Raw genomic sequence first — 22,868 nt, 5'->3', positions numbered from 1 at the left:
ATCTTATGCCTTTCAGTATGTGTTTTCAGCCACAGGCTTTTTTAAGATTTTACTAGTTGGGTTTTGTAAGTAGTGGATCACAGGACAAAACTGAAAATTGTTTTTACAACAAATATGGTAAATGTAAGATATTTGTATTTTTATGAATAACTCTCCAGATTTGCTAGAATAGTGTGTGGTCACATGGGTGGAGCCAGTTTGAGAGACTTTTCATGAACAGGTTGCCATGTAAATCAATATGTAAGAGTATGTTTTAAGGGATTATCAAGTCCTCTCCATGGTAGAGACCCCGGTGCTCACTGAGGATTCTACTGGTTGTCCTGTTATCTCTCTGTTGCTTCCTGTGTAGCAGCGTCATTGACCAGGACTGGCGAGCGCACACTATGTCAAATGACTTGTGTGTCTCCTTCGTACTGAAGGCAGAAGAGGGTGAGTCTTCATGGGTTCTTTCTCTCGCCTACTGACCGTCACAGCCTCATGCTGTTATGACAAACCTAAGGGTGAAGGTTGGAGCAGCCTGAATCTCTGAGCCACTGCGTGGCAAATGGTCTTGGGGAGTTACCCAGATCCTCCATGAAATTTGTGTAAATGATAAACACACCTTTGTTGTGTGAAACCTCTGAGATCTGGGGGCTGTTTCACTACAGTAGAACTGGTCTACCTTGGTGAATGTATTCTAGAAGAGCGTTCTGAAAGATCTTTGGCCATGACTCCAATAAGAAATGTATTACAAATACACTCAGACACACACACACACACACACACACACACACATTTCTGGGAAAAAAAAAGTCAGGAAACAATTGTTATCATTAATATGCATGATCTGTTGTTATGCTAGCCTATTCTACTCCAAAATGCTGGTTTTAACGTCCTAAATTTATATGACAACTGCCAATGTGGTATAACCTGAGTCTAAAAAATGCTGCTGTAGATCATAATTTGTGTATGATTTATTTGCTAATTTTAAATCTTTCATGCATATTTATGAAAGCAAGCTTTCTAGCTCTTTCTCTGGCAACTTTTAATTTTCTCTCCCAGAATGGATGGAAGTGTTTTTATGTAATACATATCACATCCCACATAATTTCTGGAAGGTAATGTTTTATTGTTGAATCTCCTAATTTACATCATGTATTTTTAAGTTTACTTATAAAATGTTGTCACAGGGAATAACAATATGAACGTGATTATTATTCACTTATTTTCTTTTTTAAAATAAATGACTATAAATAACTATCTCTTGCATTAGAATCAGGATATCATAAAAACCTCACTAGCTGAACATATTTTAGTGTTAATACTGATGCAAAAAATGAAATAGAGACCAAATATTTTTAAATAGCACTATATATATTTTATGTACTGTATACTCATATCAAAACTTGCCATTTCTATTAAGAAGCTGATAAGTTACTCTCTAATTTCATAAATTACACCACAACTGTGAAAATATGGACAACTATTTTGTATCTGTGCTGCTATATAAGATACTTAAAGTTTATACAGAAAGGTGCAAAATTACAGAGGTGAAGTAATGGGAATTCATGAACATTTCACCTGAATTTCCACTGGCCTTTTTCTTCAGCCAGAATCATTTTGATATCCTCTGAATATGCTTTTAGAAATGAATGTGGTATCTGTTTCTTCAGTAAATACACATACACACATTTTAGGTATATGTGTGTATATAGAGTTATACAAGTGTATATAAAGATATATACACATATATACACACGTGTATTAGTCTACATATGTATATATATTTCTGTGTGCAGTTAAACATACATGCACACTTAATGTCCTTTGGTTTATTTTCAGACTGTTAATGAGAAATGAAATTTTGATGATTTCCATTTATTTTTGCTTTAAGTCTAAACTGGTTTAAAAAGACCTTTGCAACATGTAATAAATTTCTTTTAAAAATCATAAATATTATCACATCATAAAGCATTCTATAGAGAAGATCATATGGTGTTAGAGAAGGTAGAAATCCATGCCAACATGGGAGAAAAGAGAAAGAACCTGGGTTTTCCAGGCTTTCCCACCTTCAAGGAAGGGCCCTCCTGCTCTGTGTTGCCAACTTAGAGATGAGGAACTCCAGGCTACTCCCATGGAAAGGGAGAAATGTAGCCAGAAGGGGTGGATCAGTTCTTGGGAATCAAATCAAACCAACACATCAGTTCTGGGGGGTTGGGGGGGAACTGGTGAGCTATTCCCTGGGTAGGAGAACAAAGTGACAGCCTCTCAGAAAGCCTTTCTACTTGGTGATGAGATGCTGTCTCTGGGGGTGACTGGGGGAAGGGGGCATGTTACCTTTGGGTTGCAGGTTAAAGCCCCTCCTGGACTGCTTGGCTGCCACAACTGTAGCTGACTGTAGTGGTTTCTGTGCGAAGGGCTTCTGCCTCCTTCGGGTCTCAAGTTACAGGGAGATGAGCTGGCTTTTCCCCCTTCAGTGGGAAGGAGCTCCATACAAATGGGGGTTCCTGTGAAGTGGCTGCCCACCTCTCCAAACCTGACCCCTTGCCTTCACACACCTCTTCCAGAACAGAGGCCATTTCCCCAACTCATCAACTGTAGAAGCTGTTTTCCTCCAATCGTGTGTGGAAAGCTCTAGAAAATGCTCACCTTCTCTCCCCTTCATCAGATTAAGAAGCCCCAGAGCAGCAACAGAAAGGAACATCCCTGTGCTAAGAACTACTAAGCTACTCTTTCCTAGATGTGTCTCCATCCTGCCTTCCTTTTTTTTTTTTGGCATAACTATGGGAGGAGCCCCAGAAAACTGGGGCTGGAGAAAGACTAGGCACACGGAGAGTGAAGGGGGCATCTCCCAGAGTTTACCATAACTCAGAGCAGAGGCTGATGAAAAGGCAGCCAGGCCTCTGAGCTCTTACGCCTACTACACTGGCGAGCCAGACAAGCTACAGTGCTGACCGTGGTGGTAAGATTTCCTGCGTTCATGCTTTTGGACTCTCTCCTCCCCATCTGGTAACTAGGGGACCTTTCGATTCGCGCCACCTTCATTTACATCCCTGGAAAATCTTGCTAAAAGTCAAAACATCTTTCCCCAAAGGATTTACAGCATCTGGGCTTTAAGAGACTCAGAGCTCACCTCTCATAAACCTGGCTCCTCCTTTTACATAACGGGTCCTCCCTTGAGCTCGTGAATAAAACGTCCTTGGAGTCCCCAGGGCTGGCTTATTTAAATGCTTTCTCTTCTCTTCTATGAAAGAAATGGAGGGGGAGAGCTGTCCTGGGTTGGTTGGCACGATATCACCTATCTGAAGGATAGAAATGAAGACCTTGAAGTCACAAACAGGACAGAGGTATGGGTGGGAGCATTGTATTTGGGGCACAGAATAGAAAAGGTTGCTTCCATGGGAATGAAAAGAATCACTAACAGTGAGCGAAGCTTCAGATCTAGACGTGGGCATCGCTGGTGTAGGGGGAGGGTCACTGCTAGGTTCCTGGAGGGGGCGGTGGGGATGGGGGAGGGGGGGCAGGTGCTAGTCCTTGCCAAGGATGCTCTTCAGGCTTCTCTGCACGGCCTCGTCCAGCTCTTCCTCCAGCTCCTCCTTCTTGGACATGGCCAGCTTGGACTGGTAATCCCGCACCACCTGGTCAATGTAGGGGGCACTCTGCGTGCCGTGCAGCATCAGCGTCCACTCCTTCAGCACCCCCTTCTGGGGCGCACTCCCCACGAAGCCCAGCTCCAGGATCCAGGTGCCCCTGGCGTCCTCCCCCCAAGTATGGGTGGTCATGAAAGGCCACTTGTCGAAGCCCACCTTGGCGTCGTCGTCCCGGGGGCGCCGGCTCAGCAGGATGGACTTGGTGCCCATGGGGGACGTCATGTTGATGTTCAGGTCCCCTCTCCTGGTTGCGTTGACCGTGACAACCGCTTGGACATGCTCCAGGTAGCGGACGAAGTTTTCCTTCCCCTCGCATGCGTCGGTCGTGAGCGTTAGCACCAGCTTGCCAGTGGTCGGAATTTTCCTGAGGGCAGAGTGGCGAGGAGACACAGTGAGGGGTGGGGACACTATCCCAGGGTTTTTTGTTGTTTTTAAAAGAAATTTTGGCTGCATCCTGGGGTATGTGGGACCTTAGTTCCCCCACCAAGGATTGAACCCACGCCCCCTGCATTGGAAGTCGGAGTCTTGATCACTGGACTGACTGGGGATTCCTAAGGGTTTTGAAGGCCCCTCTGGGGAGTGGGGAGAGCAGGGACTCTGGGGTTAATTATTATACCAGCTGTGTGACCCTGAGAAAGTCACCTGCAGTCTCTGATCTGTTTGGATGTAGGATGCAGCCAATGCAGTTGATCCTCTTCCCACTTCTCCCAGGTCTCTGCTGGGTTCTCTTGCAGCCTAGGCCCCTGTGGGCTCTGACGGCAAAATGTCAGGGATTTGATCCGGAAGGGAAAACCCTAACCAATGATTGACAGGAGGAGGTGAGTCAATATAGCCTACTTTCCTCACTGCTGGTGGGGACAACTCAGTGTCCCCAGTGGGGTTGAGCCTAGTTACCCAGGGCAGCGAGGTGCCAGTCAGTGCATCCTCAGTGTCCTCTCTACTGGTTGCTCTTTTTCCCTGTCTACATCCCCTCCTCCTCACCTGTGTCTCCTGAGATCATCTCTCAAAGAAAACAAAAACAAAAACGACTGTCAGCACCTAAGTCCCACCAGGGCAACTGAGAGTGAGACGGGAGCTCAGAACTCTTTCTTTTACAGCACTAAGTACTTTGATAAAGAGAAATTATTGCTAAAGTGATTGCTATGACTAGCATAACAATGTGACTGCAGCTCAGAAGTGACTGGTCACAGCCACACCTGACCGGTATGCAGTTGAGCATACCCTCCACTCTCTATTGAGCTGCTTCTGCTATTCAGGTCAAGTGTTAACGTTGATTTCCAAATTCACTTAAAATTCAGAGTTTGTCATGACCTTCAGGGGCTTCCCTGGTGGTTCAGATAATAAAGAATCTGCCTGCAATGCGGGAGACCCGGGTTCAATCCCTGGGTGGGAAAGATCCTTTGGAAAAGGGAATGGCAACCCACTCCAGCATTCTTGTCTGGAGAATCCCCATGGACAGAGGAACCTGGTGGGCTACAGTCCATTGGGTTGCAAAGAGTCCCACACCACTGAGCAACTAACACTTTGCTCAAGAAGCTGAGTGGGCGGGGGAGGGTGGGGGCTGAGCCAGACAGGATGCTCGGGGAACGCGCTGTCGGGGCAGGGGTGGTGGGCCAGGTGCCTCTGCTCACTGGCTTGGATGGTCCAGTGCAGGTGCCTCACAGCCAGATCTGTTTTTCCCTTTTATTTTAGGCAAGCATCCTTCATGGATTCTCCTGATCAAGTCTCTTTAGAAAACTGCTTTTCGAGTTGACCGCTTCTCTGGGAAGATGAGCACTGAGGAGACTCATAAACCCGACAGTCGCCACTCAGCGGCTCCCAGCCCGTTTCCGAGCAGCCCCGCATAGACTTGGCCGCTGCCGGCGGGGTCATGGAGCCCTGTGGCTGGCCCCAGAGAAGCTTGATTCCTGACAGTGAGGGCTGCTTCTGCCAGAGGCCCAGCTGGTCTGGGTGCTGCCCCTGGAACCTCGCTGCCCAGCCTCTGAGTTCTTCCAGCATGGCATCTGCCCCAGACCTTGCTCATCAGCACCTGAGATCAAGTTCAGGTGGAAAGAGGTGGGTGAGGGGGCAGAGGGCACCCAGGAGACCAGAGCCCTTCCAACAAGGCCTGACCTCCCCCACCCCAAATTTCCCTGGCTGGTCTGACCGCCCTATTGCCTATCACCACTGTTTAGATGCCTTCCTTGTGCCCAGGTGAAGCTGGCTGAATAGTCATTCATTCCATAAATATTGATCCCATGACTGCTAAATTCCAGGCGCTGTTCTAGGCCCTGAGGACACACCAGCAAATGGGACAGGCTAGGCTCCTGTCCTCGGGAAACCCAACTGAATTCATGCTGAAAGTGCTCTCAAGGGAGGGGATATACACATATAGTTATGACTGACTTGGGGCTTCCCTGGTGGCTCAGATGGTAAAGAACCTGCCTGCAGTGCAGGAACTGTGGGTTTGATTCCTTGGTGAAGGGAATGGCAACCCACTCCAGTATTCTTGCCTGGAGAATCCCCATGGACAGAGGAGCCTGGTGGTCTATAGTCCATGGGGTCTCAAAGAGTCTGACATGACTGAGCGACTAACACTTCCACTTTTCATGACTGACTTGCCTTGTTGTATGGCAGAAACCCACACAACATTGTACAGGATATATTCTCCAATTAAATAAATTTTATAAAAAAGAGCTCTCAAGTTTCCTTTCATTAAAATAATGCTTCTGAGACCACCCACAAAATTCAGTCTTCTGGACCTTATCTAAAATCTCAGAAATCAGAACCTCTGAGGAGTGGGGCCTTGAGAGATGTATTTTACCACACAAACCAGCACATTTCTATATACTTTCTTTTTCTATTATTTGGGCACACTGGGTGGCTTGTGGGATCTTAATTCCCCAACCAGGGATCAAAACTGGGTTCCCTGAAGCAGAAGCGCCAAGTTCTAACCACTGGATGACCAGAGAAGTCCCCCTTTTTTTTCCCTAAGAAATTTCTATATATTTTAAAGTTTAAAATTGCTGTCATAGTATATGTGTACATGTGTATTTTGCTGAGAATAAAACTGTCTCAACAGATCACTTGGGAAAGGTAAATTCTTGATGAATTTGTATAAAACCCTGTAAGAACCATATAGGCAAGAACATCTATATATATAGTGACATGAATTTAACCTGAACAGCTGAAACATAATAAAAGACTTTTCCAGATTAAAAAATATATATATAATGCTGCTAACACTGGGTAAGCTCCCAGCTGGTTGTGAGTCTCTGGGATGGTCACACTTCAGGGCCTCAGATTCCTTAACTAACATGAGGGCATCAGATGGCCTATTTCCAGTGTTGCCTCTGGCTCCAAATTCCAGAAAGTATCTGAATTAGGACAGAGTGCTCAGTGCACTTGGACCTGGGAGGGAGACCGTCATTCATCCTGGCATACGCTCTCCATTTCCCACCCCGCTCCCCGCAAAAGCACAGAGCATGAGGATCAACAGAAACCCAGTCTTCCTGTCCGGGACCATAGTGGAGAACAAGGTCTGATGTCAACACAAACCATGACTAAGCGGCGCCCCAGTGCTCATTCTCCTCAATACTGCGGTTGTACCACCTTTCTGCTAATTGGGAACGTAAGCCAAGACGCAGCTGACTACATCCTGCTCTCGTCACACTGCCCACGGCCCCCACCTGCTGTGGCCCAGAGCCTACAAAGGCACAGATGCTGAAGGGCTCCCCCTTAGCAAAGTCCCTCTTTGTAAATCTCTCCCTCTTGGCAATAAGGAATGGAAGTTCCAGGCCCTAGGACTCTGGAGACTGGATACTCTGAAACTGCCCAATGCTACAGCTCTGCCTGGAAGCTGGCTGTCCCCGAATCAAACCCAGTGCATCTTGGGAGGACAGAAAGAGGGCATCTGACACGGTCGCCAGCACGGTGCTAGTGTCTTTAGGGTATTTTCCACGAGTAGCGGCAGAGCTTGCTGCCCCCACTTACTCTGGGTTCTGCACGGAGCCGCCCACGCAGTGGAACCTCTCGGGCACCGTCTTCCAGTCCTTGGCCATCTTCACCATGGCACCTGCGTCTAGGACTCCGTAGCCAAAGAGGTGATTAAACTCCAGGCCGACCCCATTCCTCCGCCACTGATGGACCTCGTCGTGAAGCTGGTTCCGCTTGGAGGTGAGCACAGTCAGATGCTGCATGTCTCTCCAGGTCAGACCCAGGCTGTGGACCGGAGGCAGGGAATTCAAGGACAAGGGCATGGGACAGGCGTGAAGAGAAGAAAAAAGGGACACAATGACTAAGATAGCACGTAGACCTCCAGTAAGATTTTGGAACATCTATGAACCCCCAAGTCAAGGGAGGATTATCCACGCATTATTTATAATATAGGTATAGCTGTACATCAGTTAAAAGTCTTGCCTTTCCTAATTAAATATATTTCAAATGCAAAAGCGGACACATACCGGGATGGCTAAAATGAAAAAGGTTGATAGTACCAAGTGTTGACAAAGATGAGGGACAACTGAGTATTTTGCAGATGAGAGTGTAAATTATTGCAAATACTTTGGAAAACAGTTTGACTCTATCTTTTAATGTTGCCCACATGTTTAAGCTGTGGCCCAGAAGTTCCATCTCTAGGTGTGTAGCCAACAGAAACGTGTGTATATATTCACCAGACATACATGTACTGGAAATGTCCATACGCCCAAACTATGAAGCCCCCAAATGCCCATCCACAGTAAAGTGAATAAGCCAAATGAGACATATTTATTGGACATGGAACACTGCACTGCAGTGAGAATGAACTATAGCTACTCAGAATAACGGGGATGAAGAGAATGCCGACCCAAAGAAGTCAGACACAGAGGAGAACAAACTATACGATTACAGTCACTTAAAGAAGAGAAAGAGGCGCAACGAATGTGTGCTGTCAGAAGTCAGATTAATGGTGGGTCTTGCACAGGTGGTGTTTGGAAGGGACACAAGGGGCTTCTGGGTGCTAGCTGATCTTTGTTTTTGGACCTGAGTGTTGGCTACTTGCAAGCATTCCATTTGGGAACATGGGCTGCCAGTTCTTCAAGAGCAGAGACAACAGCCACAATATCTGTCTCCCCAAGGCCTAGGATGGCCCTCCTCGGCACACTCGTCATTCAGCAAATAAACAAGTTGGCTTGCAGAAGTGTCTTTGGAAATTAGTGTCTACTATTACTCACTGTCTGTGTTTTTCAAAATGTCAGCCATGACCTGTTTGTGGGCCAGAAGGTAGACTGACTGCATGGGCTGTGTATCTGGGTTGCACAGTAAAATCATTTGTGGGACATTTAAGACCAAACCGCTCCAGCCACATCTTAGACTAAGTAAATAAGAATTTCTGGGAGGGGGACTCAGGCTTGGGAAATTGTTAACACTTCTTGGGGCATTCCAGGAGACAACTGAGGTTGAGAACCAGGTTCTTTATGAATGAAGCTGTCATGAGTGGAAGAGAACAAAAGAGAATGACAGTGTGACTGTAATTGGGGAAAGTGTGTGTGTGTGTGTATGTGTGTGATGTGTTGGGTTGGAATGCAAAATGTATTTCTCACTAAGAGTCATGGTCAACAATGTTGGAAAAACCTTGTACTACAGTTCTCCTCAGAATCAAATGATTCAAAGAACATCACTCATTTGATAAAATCTCATCATGGGTAGGTTTCATTGGTTCGAAACTTTGAGTCAGAGTCAGAAGACACTTGTGATTCATACACTCTTGAAATGTAGACTTTCAGGTTTTAAGGAGAAAGTTTCAAGGAAAGTCAATGCTTATTTGAGAAATTTAAGAACATATTTATTTTGGACATACGGTCCCCTGGACACGTGGACTAGGTGAACAGCGTGAAATTCCCTGATGTTGATTGTGGCTGAAAGCTCAGTGCTTTGGTGGAACAGGATTCTGAATTCATTTAACCCCAAAGTGTTGATAAACCCAAATAGTGTTGATAACCTAAATGTGTTGATAAACTGCTAACTTCAGGGTAATCAGAGGGCTGGCTGGCAGGTGGAGTAGCTCTCACCTTTGCAAGGGGTTCTGCCACAATAATGTGATATGCTTCCTGAGGGACCCCATTAGACCTTTCTGCATGGATTTACTCTCATGGGGCACATGAGAGAGAAAGAATGTGTTAGAACAAGGATGTTCTCATTTCTAAACTAAATCAGAGCAAGGCCCATACTCCAGTGTCAGAATTTGTGACACTGGTTGAACCACCATTTGCCTATGCCTGAAAAGTAACACTGAGTCCCTCCTATTTTTACATTCTGAGCAACTTCTGAATTGACAGAAGATGTGCATATATGCTAAGTTGTTTGAGTCGTGTCTGACTCTTCGTGACCCCAGGCTCCTCTCCATGGGATTCTCCAGGCAAGAATACTGGAGTGGGTTGCCATGCCCTTCTCCAGGGGATCTTCCCAACCCAGGGATCAAACTCACGTCTCTTGTGTTTCCTGCATTGGCAGGTGGGCTCTTTATCACTAGCACCACCTGGAAGACCTGACAGAAGACAGTGTGTTAGTGTCAGTAGTTTAGTTGTGTCCAACTCTTTGGGACCCCATGGACTGTAGCTTGCCAGGCCCCTCTGTCCATGGAATTCTCCAGGCAAGAATACTGGAATGGGCTGGTATTCCCTTCTTCAGGGGGATCTTCCTGACCCAGGGATCGAACCCGGGTCTCCTGCATTGCAGGCAGATTATTTACTGTCTGAGCCACCAGGGAAGCCCCATTGTGTAAAACAGGGATCTCACAACCTGCTTCAAGCTTTAATCCTACTACGGCAGCTCAAGGGTTGTAGGTGACACTTATTAACTAATACAAAATAGACATACAGACCACCTGCAGTATGGAAGTCACTGTGTTCAGTGTTATAGGCAAGGAATAGGTCACGCTTTTAAATAGTTTATATAAGAGTTGGAAAAGTAAGACAGACCTACGGAAAAGCACTGCACAGTGAAGTGATTCTATGAGCATCTGTTGAGTGTGTATCATGTCCAGGCTCTGCACTGGTTATGAGCAGGCTGTGGAAAGGTCTCAGAGCCTATAGTCTGGGGGGCAGATAGACAGACAGCTCAATATTTAAAAAGGGGGGAGCTGAGCTCCCTCCCTGTCATGCCGAGGGAGCCAACAATGGGGTCCCAGAGTTATCCCAAGGAGAGCATCTCACAGAACGTGGACCAGCTCTGGAACCATGTGGGAACCTGTGACAAACACGGATTCCTGGTCTCAACCTCAGGTCTCCGGCATCGGACCTCCTGGAGGCTGCAGGCCTGAGGATGCACACTTAGGACAGTGCCCAGGTGATGCTTCTGTACACGGGGTTTGAGAACACGGGTCTGAGATGGTGGTTCACAGCCTCGGCTGCACGTGTGGACAGCATGAACACAACGATGGCGTCAGACAGGACCCAGAGTTGTTGCTTCCATGGACCTGTCCATACATCTGCCAAAGGCTTGAAGGATCCAGAGGTGGGAGAACGCAAGCATTACTCAGGTGATAAACTTTAAAAAGTACAGGAGGTCAGGAGCCCCGAGTTTCAGGGAGGGAGAGCCAGGGACTGAGGCAGGAGAGAACCACATGTTAGAACATCAGAACTTTATCTGAGGAACAGATATGAAGGCAGAGGTGCTTAAGCTGATCTTCAGAAACATCACCCAGAGAAGGAATTAAGATGTCTGGGACTGGAAGGAAGTAATATTCAACAGCAGTATGGAGGAATCTCTCAGACATAATGTTGAACCAAAATGCTCATACTGATACTTAGGTGATTGTCTGTTTCCTGATTTGGGTGCTGCTTACATGGATGTGTAAGGCTTCCCTGGTGGCTCAGATGGTAAAGAATCCACCTGCAATACAGGAGATATGGGTTTGATCCCTGGGTGGAGAAGATTCCCTGGAGAAGGAAATGGCTACCCACTCTAGTATTCTTGCCTGGAGAATCCCGTGGACAGAGGAGCCTGGTGGGCTACAGTCCATTGGGTCTCAAAGAGTCAGACACGTCTGAGTGACTAACACCAATACTACATGGATGTGCTAACTTTATAAGAAGTCTTTGAGCTTTCCCTAACATGTGTGCACTTGTCTCTGTGTTTATTATACTTTGATGGGGCTTACATGACAAAATCATTCCTTGGAAGGTCACTTTTGGAAACACTGCCCTAGCCCAGAATATGGGCTGCTTTACTATGGATGGTTCTCCTGGGCCATAAGTTTGCCTCCTTATGATCCCCTCAGAACCCCACAGTAAGTCTGGAGTCATGGAGAGAACCCCACATATGGGAAGATAGCTGTGTGTGTGTGTGCTAAGTCACTTCAGTTTTGTCCAACTCTTTGCAACCCTGTAGACTACAGCCCTCCAGACTCCTCTATCCAAGGGATTCTCCAGGCAAGAATACTGGATTGGGTTGCCGTTACCTTCTCTAGGGGATCTTCCTGACCCCGGGATCGAACCTGCATCTCTTACATCTCCTGCATTGGCAGGCGGGTTGTTTACCAATAGTGCCACCTAACCCCCACTAGAGATATCCTGTAAAACTAATATTGGACTCCCTGGGAAATGTGAGCAATGATCTCTGGGGAATCAAGAAGGTATTTTCAAGCATTTGGCAGAAAAGCATTTTATGAGATTAACAACAAGGTGATGACTGGTCAGGACAGAGGACTGGGTTCCCTTTGTCCCCTGGAGCCACAGAGATGGTCCTTCTCCCTCTTTCATGGTCCTGATGGGCAGATGTTTTAGACAGGATAATTTGTTTACTGAATTCAGGTTGTTTTGGAAAAGCTTTCCCGTTGGCCCTCTGAGCAGGAAACAGCCCTGACTGCTGCCACATATGTCCCCAAGGACTCCCACGTGCCTCGTCTGAACACAAAGAGAGGTGAGCTGCAGGAAGTGTTCACAAAGAGAGCCTTCTGGCCTCCTTCCTCTGGGCTCTCTCCCGGGGCTATTTCATGCTGATCAGAGGTTTTAACTCCTGGCTTTGTTGTTGTTCAATCGCTCAGCAGTTTCTGACTCTTTGCAACTCCATGGACTGCAGCATGTCAAGCTTCCCTATCCTTCACCATCTCCGGGAGTTTGCTCAAACTCTTGTCCATTGAGTCCGTGATTCCATCCAACCATCTCATTCTCTGTTGACCCCTTCTCCTCCTGCCCTCAATCTTTTCCAGCATCAGGATATTTTTCAATGAGTCAGCTCTTCACATCAGGTGGCCAAAGTATTGGAGCTTCAGCTTCATTCTTCCAATGAATATTAGAGCCCTTTTGCCCACTGAAAAGTCTTGGGCTTTACCACCCTAGGAAGGGCTTATGCAGCCCACTCCCTTGCCTTGATTTGGAATAAACTCTGAGGCAAGATTTACATTCCAGAACTCCTCCTGGAGTCAGGCTGAGGCCAGAACCTTTGGAAAAGCATCCTTGCTCAGATCCTTTTCCATCTCTAACCTACTTCCTCTCTTTCCCAATGGTCTCTGCTGGGAGCCCATTCTTAATGAATCGCACCAAACTCTAATCTCAGGGTTTCCAACCCAGGTGGCTGGTGTCCTGAGAAATCTGAGGACTGGCTTCCTAGATGGGTTTGAACCACCTACTACCTGGTATTGTTTCCCCCCCACCGCTGTTTATGGCAAGAGAGTGCTCAGTTGATGACCACTGCTCCAAAATGAAGTATGCCTAAGCAGTGACTGCATTCTTTTCTGTAAGGAAAGCTGCAAGCATGGTAAAGAATGAGGAATAATTGTTGCAGAGCCCACAAATCTGTTGAAAGTTCCAGAAGCCTGCTCAAGCACTTTGATGGATCTAGGTGTCACTTTGTTGGCATATAGGATTCTTAGGTAGCTCAGTGGTAAAGAACTCTGCTGCCAATGCAGGAGACATAAGAGACGTGGGTTTGATCCCTAGGTTGGGAAGATCCCCTGGAGGAGGAGGGCATGGCAACTCACTCCAGTATTCTTGCCTGGAGAATCCCATGGACAGAGAAGACTAGTAGGCTAAGCTGTTGGCATATATGCCTGAGCAAGTGACTTTTTTGCTTGTCAGAATCCAGGGAGACTTTAAGGTGAGTTCTTTCCTCTTCGATTTAAGGGGAGACAAGAAACTCCTTATTCCCTGTCCTCTGTGAGACTCTGTGGCAGGACCAGCCTCCCTCTGCTTGTCTGCTCCCAATCAGAGTGAGCGAGACCAACTCAGACTTTAGGACCTGACAGGCCCTGAGAAGAAGAGTTTCATTTTTAGGAAATGCACATAATATGTAAGGTTTTTTTTGTCTTGGTACTTAATAGGAAGAGAGTGTCCGTTTCTTCTTTCTTAAATTTTCCACCTGAGTTTTGTTAACAGAATCAAAGTTTGGCTTGGCCCAAAGACAGAAGTCATCCCCAATCTGGGGCCCAATTTGTAAAAGGAGGATAACGATGCCTTTTTCTGCTTGAAGGCATAGGGGTTGGACTAGATAATCTTTTGAAGTCCTTTCCTATTCTAGGAATCAGCTCTTACCTCCTTTGCAAGTCAGAAAATGCACTGAATCGCTGGAGAGTCAAGTAGGCTGCCTGAAGATTGATGCTAGAAGCTCTGGTTGCCTAGCAACAGCTGACAGGGATGGGAACTCAACTTCCCTTCCCCAGGAGCCAGAATCCAACTTCTTACAAGTTTCTGGTTCTGTGTTCTCGGATAATTCCTTGCACAGTGGGCATGTGCACTTACACCACATGGATGTTGCCTGAAGCCACAAATCATTGCTCAAACCAAAGGCAAGTCTCTGGTTTGCACTAAGACAGGGGAGCAGGTGGGCAGGGACCTCTGCTGGTGCTCAAATCCAAGGTGGGTCCAGCAGCAGTGATGTGTGGCTTCTCCGTGGGATGGTGAGAACAGAGAGGGTGGGGGTCTCTCACCGGTAGCTGGAAGGTAGTAGCAAAGCCCATTTCTTGGACTACATTGTGTGACTTTGCCCACATTGTCTCAGTATTAAAGTGAGTTCACCATATCAGTTAACAAATTTGGAGCAAGAGCATCTTGTTTCCATGACATGTTCTGAAAACCTTGCTAGATAACCAGCTTGGCAATGATCTTTCATTTACCTGATTGGGAGTATTATTAGAGTGAAACAGCCATGAAATCCACAGATGAAAGAAAATACCTCTGTGACCCCATGTGTGATTGGGTGTTGGACTCTTGTGCTCTCTAGGGATGTAGTTTTGTGGGGGTGTGTGTGTGTGTGTGTGTGTGTGTGTGTGTATCATTAGCAACACCCAGCAGAGTTCATTGGCCCTGACTTTTTACTGACTCTCCCACCCACTTTTGCCTCCATGGACACTGGAGGTTTTGGGTTGGGAGACTTGTGTTAGTTCACCCTGAAGAGTTGGCCCTTGGTCCCAAGCTGGAAACATACTTAGCCTCTAAAGCCAGTGCGAACACTCCGGCTGCTTCGGGAGCAGCCGCGGATGTCCCAGAATGCCTCAGGGTGCAGTTGCCATATAAATCTGTGGTTGCCTGGAGGGGAAGAGAGTGAGGAATGAGTAAAGAAGCCCCATTGCTTTAAACTCAAAACAACACAGAGCAGAAGATCTTCTGTTTCTTTTACTTAAAGTCTGCCTTGTTCTGAAGATGATTTAGATGAAGGCAAGAATAAGCTTAGCACTCATGTATTTATTTTGCCACACATTTTTATCTGAGCTTCCTAGTAGCCTATGCAAAAAGGGAAACACAATCAGTTATAGTTACAGTGTCCATAAGATACAAGCAAGTCAACTGTTTAGAGAGTCAACTTTGCAGCTATTCTAATAAAGAGATATTTAAAGTGACAAGCCAATACCACCACCATACTCAATGCAATGGTGGGGTTTGTTAAAATGAGATTGGCTCAGAAAGCGCAGGGCCACTTCATCAACAAATTATTTTCCCTTCAGGAAAAAAGGGTGGCATTCCTAAAGAGGAAAAATGAAACAAGTTCAGCTAAAGTTTGCCTAGAGGGACAGCCATTAAAGAGAAAATGTTACGTTCTCTACATCTACAATCCACCAAGAGATTCTGGAACACAGTGAACAAGACAACTGCTACATCAGTGATTACCCCAAGTGGGGAGGTTGATCAGCTGAGTTTTAAAGGATTTTACAGAGAAAGTCCTCATCTTCAATGTTTGTGAGAGACAGGGTTTTCATTAAGATAGTTTATAAACCATGAGAAGACTCATTTATCTTGTTTGTCTGTAGGCTCCTTGAGTGGGTCTATTATTTTGGGGGACAAAGCATCCGGGCAGTTTAAAGTCATCTCCTGGGGAAAGTGACTATATTCAAAGAGAATTCAGTGCTCCTCCCCAGCTGGAGTAGCGTCACAGACAGGGGTTGAGGACAGAGTGATACCACTGGAAGGCCCTTGAGCCAGGGAGGGGAGCTTCTGGGGGGTGTTTGGGAGAAGGCTTACAAGCAGAACAAGACTGGGGCCACACTTGCTCGTCCCTTTCTGCTCATACAGCTCAGAAGATGAGAAAATGAAGCCTCTTTCCACTTGGGAGGAGCTGACACATTTTCCATCCTCCCCAAGACTAAGGGGAGCTGAGCAGACTCATGGGAGAAATTAGGGGGGTTCATGGGGGAGCCAGGCTAAGGTCTGGGTCTCCTGCAGGGAAGGGACTTCTGCCAGCTCATGTGAGAGCTGGTCGGGTGGAGCCCAGGCAGGACCTTGGGACTGAAGGGCTAGCTGGTACTGATGACTGCATTCTTGTTCCTGCCTTTTTGCCAACCCTGGAGGAGGTGGTGGCCAGGCAGAATGTAGCCCAGCCTGACTACTGAGTCACCCACTAAATTCCTAGCTTGGAGGACTGAGAAAAGGCTGTATGCCTAGCGGACTTGGAAAATTCACTGTTAAACCTAGGGCCCAGGAAGGCAGAGTTGCTCAGAAGAGTGCAATAAATGTCTATGATTCTTAACCTTTTGGTTTTCTCAACTGAGGACCCGGTTTAAAATATTATGAAACACACTACTCTTCCTTTGCAAAAACACACATGTGCCCACTTTGGGGGAGGTCTAGGGACCGGGAAAAATCCATCCATGGATGCCATTTCTAAATTACACTAATAAATGGATATGTTCTTGGCTCAGATGGGGTGCAGGTGTGATGCTCCAGTTCTTAATATTAGTCACCTTATAAGCAATATGCTGGGGCAACATCTTGGTAAACTAGAGTTCATCATTATTTGTAAGCCAGAACAATAAACAGGAAAATCTATGGACCATGAGTGGGAAGGAGGTCATGGCGCTCTTGTTTTTCGTGAGGCCTCGACCTTGATAACAAACATCATCAGCCCAGAAGAGGGGTGCATCTCCCCTCGGAACAGGGGCTGACTCTTTGAAGGCAGGCCCTCCTTCCATGACGTCACCGTGTCTGCGTATGATGTTACTAATGTCCTCGTGCACCCCCGGCCCTCACTCACCACGCCGGCCTCGGGGTTCCGCTTGCGCCCATTACTGAAGGTGGAGGCCAGCGTGGAGGAGCAGCTCTCGTCGTAGAGCGCGGTCCTGCCGTCGTTGATGGCCGAGTTGATGGAGATGGTCCACATGCTCGATGCATAGCCGTCGCAGTTGCAGTCATCGTAGCTGCCGCCGTCGCCCGAGGCCCACACGTAGATGCTGCCTTTGCCCCCGCGGCCCTGGGGGTGGGGGACAGAGAGGGATGTGCGGGCTGCAGCGGGGTCCGCCTGGCCTCTTAAGCAGTTGAACCTAAGGACTGGCTTGGTTTCTATCTGTCCTTGAAAACCACTGTGCTTCTGGACAGGCACCCTGAGAATTTTTCTTTTCAGGAAGGATTCAATATAAAGTCATCTCAATTTACATTTAATCTGGGAATAACAAGGTGGGAAGGACTGGAAGAATCTCCTTAAAACTGACAAATGGACTGCTTTTTAAACATTGATAATCCTCATGGTAAAAAGTCAAAGTATATGGAAAGGAAAATGAAAAAAACAAATCCCTCTGCATGTAATTCTTACATATTCTTTCAGGCATTTTTTAGCAAAAATGCAAATGAACCTGTAAATTTATACTTAGCTATGTAAGATGTAAAAGATATTTATATATAGCTTCCATTTTATAGGTATTATGTATATTTTACATGTTTACATATATATATAGATATTGTGAGTATTATAATACACACTTACAGATTTTATATATATATGTATATGATACCGATCTCTGGGTTGGGAAGATCCCCTGGAGGGCATGGCAATCCACTCCAGTATTCTTGCCTGGAGAATCCCATGGACAGAGGAGCCTGTAGGGCTACAGTCCATAGGGTCGCAAAGAGTCAGACAGTCTTAGCAACTGAGCACGCACACACGTCAGAGGAAAGGAGATGTCTGAATTACCTCCAAGGTCTCCTGCCTCCTGACAATGAGAAGTGACATTTTGATTGCTTCTAAGAGGACTTGGAGTTAATTAGCCTGTGACTGGCTGAGTCGATACATCAACAAAGATTGATTTAGCCACTGGCTGAGAAGTGTCCTCAGTGTCTTGGTAAATCTGTCCTGGAAAACTCCATCCAAGCAGGCAACTGCCCGCAGAAACCAAGACACAGAAGGAACCGTAGCATCCTTACAACTGAGAGGGTGCGAGAGGGTGCAGCCCTCTAAAGCAGGCTCAGATTTGGGCTCAGTGTCGAGGATGCTGCCCTTGGAAAGTGAAACAGACATGAATCAGCATCAGTGATTGAGGCTACCCACTGGGGAACCTTCCCCTGAACCAGCCCGCAGGTGGGCTGCTAGTGAGACAGGCAACCTTTGCTAAAAGGAAACCAATGCTAAAAGCATTCTCACCTTGATGTCGGGAGACTGGTTGTGACTCTAACCTGTCAGGTTTCTCTGTGTTCATGACCCCTTTATATTAGAGTTTGTAGCCCTGCCCACCAAGAGGAGGGGCCTGTTTCCCACCCTTGAGTCTGGATTGGCTTCCTGTCTTGCTTCAGCAAACAGGATGTGGTGGGCAGTGGTGCTGGGTCGATTCTAAGCATGAGTCTCAAGGAGCCCAACCCATGTCCGCTTTCCCTCAGAGACCATGGGAACCAACCTGAGTTAGCGTGTGGCTGATGACAGATAGTGTGGTCAGGTTCACTGCCACAGCTAACAGTGACCCCACGTGGGAGGCCACCCTAGACCAGGCGGTCTGTGGCTCACCCTCCAGCTGACCACAGATGCATGAGTGAGGCCACCTGAGATTCGCCAAGGATGGCCCAGGTTGGCAGAGCAACCCAGCTGGCCTGTAGACCCATGATCAGAGTTAAGTGGTTGTTACTTACCGAGTTTTGGGGAAGTGTGTTATCTGGCTTTGCTCCCTGATACACAGAGAGCAGTATCACCATGTTTCTGAAGAGTCAGCAGCAAACATTAGTTTTGTTTTGGACTGTAAGACTTAACCCACAGGAATATTTTGATTGCTAGGAATTTTAAACTTCATTTTCCTAAGCTGTTTGTGTGTGTGTGTTTACGAGGGCGATAATAATTATATTCTTGCTTCTAATTATTGGGTATCAGTAGCAAATAGTCCCTGACTTCTGGGCAAGATGGGCCACTAAAGAGAAGACCCTAGTTCTGGGAGCAGTTGAGTGGGGAAGGGGCATCTATAAGAGGGCTGAGAGCTGACTGTGGGATGAGTCTGTTACTGGCACACCATACTGTCCTGTTAAAACAATACCCCAAGATCCAGTTCTGTCCCCCAGCTTCACTTGAACCACAGCTGGGATGAAACTGAAACAGAGCAACTGTGACTCACATTCAAATAATCAGTTGGAGGGTACAAGGGAGAAATTAGGATGATAATCACAGCATACACTTCTAGGGCACTTAGTGTGAAGCAGGGACCTCTCTGAATACCTTACATTGTCATTCACTGCATCCTTACAGCCGTCCTGCGTGGCAGTACCGTTCGTACCAGCCACACGGAAGACAAAATACATAAGAAACACAACAAACAAACAAAAGAGCTAAGTAGGACTTTGAAATTCTGGGGAGGGATGCAGATGAAAATATGACCAGTGGAGAGAAAGATAGCATCACAGGGTTGTTAATTTTCCCCAAGTTAACTTACAAATTTAACTTGGTCCCTACAGATGCACTGTGTCGTTTGGGACTTAATCAGGCAGATTCTGCCATGCTGGGCAGTTCACTACAGGTAATTTTATCCAGGGAGTAAGTACTAGGCTCTTCCGTCCATGGGATTCTTCAGGCAAGAATATTGGAGTGGGTTGCCATTTCCTTCTCCAGGGGATCTTCCCAGCCCAGGGATTGAACCTGGGTCTCCCGCATTGCAGGCAGACGCTTTAAGCACTGAGCTACCAGGGAAGCCCCTACTTACTACTTACTAAACCCCAATTGGGGTGTGGGGGTCACCCAGAGATTAGGGAGGAGATGGTCTAGGAGCCTGCACTGCTCAGGGTGGGCTGCCTGCTGGGGTCTCCCGCCCTTACTCTGCAGCACGTGCTTGGAGCAGACTGGCTGTCTACCTGCCTCCATGTTTATCTGGTTTAGGCTGGAATTATCTTCTCTGCCTCTCCTACCCCTCTGCTCTTTTTTTTCCCCCTCATTTTTTAAAGGCAAGTGCATTTAGATGAAATTTAATATGTGGTGCAACTCCACTTTGAATTCTCTCTTTGTATTAGTCTTTGCAGGTTAGCAGGATTAATCTCTCTTAAAAGATTTCACTAAGTGAGAATTTGTCACCGAGGCACTATTGAGGGTATTTAACCACGGATGTTCTCAACCAGGGGTGATTTTGTATCCCAGGGGGGATTTGGCACAGTTGGAGGCATTTTGGTGCTCACTACCAGCATCTAGTGGGTGGAGACCAAGGATGCTAAACATTTAACGCAGAGGACAGCCCTCTGCCTCTCCCCCTGCCCCCACCAGCTACAACTAAGAATGAGGGGGACTAAGTGTCAATAGAGAAGAGGCTGAGTCTTTGCTCTAACCTACTGGCAAAGGCAGTGATTTTAAGAGCATAACCTAAAGCAGCCTTTCACAGATCCCAAGTTTCTTAAAAGTTCATATGGATTCTGTAGTGTGCTTTTGAGAGAGTAACAGGAAGGAAGGCTAAGGGTCTCCAACCAGAGGAAATAGGCTGCAAGTGTCAGACATTTTTTATCTCTCTTAAGCGGCAGGAGGAAACAAACTAGTAGTGTCAGATTTTTTTTCCCTTCTCTATACAAAATTAAAAGGTTTCTCTTAAAATTCTTTGTTGCCATGATGACACCTGGTTCCACCTGAACTTAACTTTCCTCAAACCTTGAGCTAACTAATGGGTTTTAAAGATCTTCACGACCCAGATAATCACGATGGTGTGATCACTGACCTAGAGCCAGACATCCTGGAACGTGAAGTCAAGTGGGCCTTAGAAAGCGTCACTACGAACAAAGCTAGTGGCGGTGATGGAATTCCAGTTGAGCTATTTCAAATCCTGAAAGATGATGCTGTGAAAGTGCTGCACTCAATATGCCAGCAAATTTGGAAAACTCAGCAGTGGCCACAGGACTGGAAAAGGTCAGTTTTCATTCCAATCCCAAAGAAAGGCAATGCCAAAGAATGCTCAAACTACTGCACAATTGCACTCATCTCACAAGCTAGCAAAGTAATGCTCAAAATTCTCCAAGCCAGGCTTCAGCACTATGTGAACCATGAACTTCCAGATGTTCAAGCTGGTTTTAGAAAAGGCAGAGGAACCAGAGATCAAATTGCCAACATCTGCTGGATCATCGAAAAAGCAAGAGAGTTCCAGAAAAACATTTCTGCTTTATTGACTATGCCAAAGCCTTTGACTGTGTGGATCATAATAAACTGTAGAAAATTCTGAAAGAGATGGGAATCCCAGACCACCTGATCTGCCTCTTGAGAAACCTATATGCAGGTCAGGAAGCAACAGTTAGAACTGGACAAGGAACAACAGACTGGTTCCAAATGGGAAAAGGAGTACGTCAAGGCTGTACATTGTCACCCTGCTTATTTAACTTACATGCAGAGTACATCATGAGAAACTCTGGGCTGGATGAAGCACAAGCTGGAATCAAGATTGCTGAGAGAAATACCAATAACCTCAGATATGCAGATGATACCACCCTTATGGCAGAAAGTGAAGAGGAACTAAAAAACCTCTTGATGAAAGTGAAAGTGGAGAGTGAAAAAGTTGGCTTAAAGCTCAACATTCAGAAAATGAAGATCATGGCATCTGGTCCCACCACTTCATGGGAAATAGATGGGGAAACAGTGTCAGACTTTATTTTTTGGGGCTCCAAAATCACTGCAGATGGTGATTGCAGCCATGAAATTAAAAGACGCTTACTCCTTGGAAGGAAAGTTATGATCAACTTAGACAGCATATTAAAAAGCAGAGACATTTCTTTGCCAACAAAGGTCCATCTAGTCAAGGCTATGGTTTTTCTAGTGGTCATGTATGGATGTGAGAGTTGGACTATAGAGAAAGCTGAGTGCAGAATTGATGCTTTTGAACTGTGGTGGTGGAGAAGACTCTTGAGAGTCCCTTGGACTGCAAGGAGATCCAACCAGTCCATCCTAAAGGAGATCAGCCCTGGGTGTTCATCGGAAGGACTGATGTTGAAGCTGAAACTCCAATACTTTGGCCACCTCATGTGAAGAGTTGACTCATTGGAAAAGACCCTGATGCTGGGAAAGATTGAGGGCAGGAGGAGAAGGGGACGACAGAGGATGAGATGGCTGGATGGCATCACCGACTCAATGGACATGGGTTTGAGTGAACTCTGGGAGTTGGTGATGGACAGGGAGGCCTGGCATGCTGTGGTTCATGGGGTTGCAAAGTGTCGGACACGACTGAGCAACTGAAGTGAACTGAACTGAATGAGCTATGTATTTACCCTAGACTCTGTCTTTTTTCAAGTTGGTTCCGCTTAAGACTCAGAACCGATAAGGGCTCGACAAACCAGTTTGTTTTACTCGTACATTGTTCTCCTAATCTATGTTAATGAAACTATATATCTACTTGGAACCTGCCTTTCTTTAAGAGTCATGTCAATAGTTTTATGGCCTGGGATGACTCACCTTGTGCCAGTGTTATCTCAAAATGCATGTTGTGGGTGAAGGGCCTGGTTCCAGTCTCTGAGTTTTGAGACATTCCCTTTCTCTAATTAGCGGACTGTTATTAGCTATATAGAAAGTGAAAGTTGCTCAGTCATGTCCGACTGTTTGCAATCCCAAGGACTATATAGTCCATGGAATTTTCCAGGCCAGAAT

At 46.4% G+C, this 22,868-nt stretch overlaps 1 protein-coding gene across 2 annotated transcripts in view; it reads right to left on the bottom strand.

Annotated features, from left to right (window-relative positions):
• Positions 1 to 1,332: 1,332 nt before the first annotated feature.
• The window catches only part of PCSK2 (proprotein convertase subtilisin/kexin type 2), a 240,427-nt gene continuing 218,891 nt past the window's right edge, over positions 1,333 to 22,868 (bottom strand). The window contains 5 exon segments of one of the 2 annotated variants that reach the window (NM_174413.3): positions 3,370 to 3,432; positions 3,484 to 3,993; positions 7,602 to 7,829; positions 15,012 to 15,112; positions 17,052 to 17,267. In NM_174413.3, coding sequence (NP_776838.1) covers positions 3,507 to 3,993; positions 7,602 to 7,829; positions 15,012 to 15,112; positions 17,052 to 17,267 — 1,032 coding nt within the window. In that variant the 3' untranslated portion in view covers positions 3,370 to 3,432; positions 3,484 to 3,506. 2 annotated transcript variants of the gene reach the window in all.

Source organism: Bos taurus, chromosome 13 (assembly GCF_002263795.3).
Source record: "Bos taurus isolate L1 Dominette 01449 registration number 42190680 breed Hereford chromosome 13, ARS-UCD2.0, whole genome shotgun sequence".
NCBI lineage: Eukaryota > Metazoa > Chordata > Mammalia > Artiodactyla > Bovidae > Bos > Bos taurus.
This window is presented reverse-complemented; position numbering and strand designations above follow the sequence as displayed.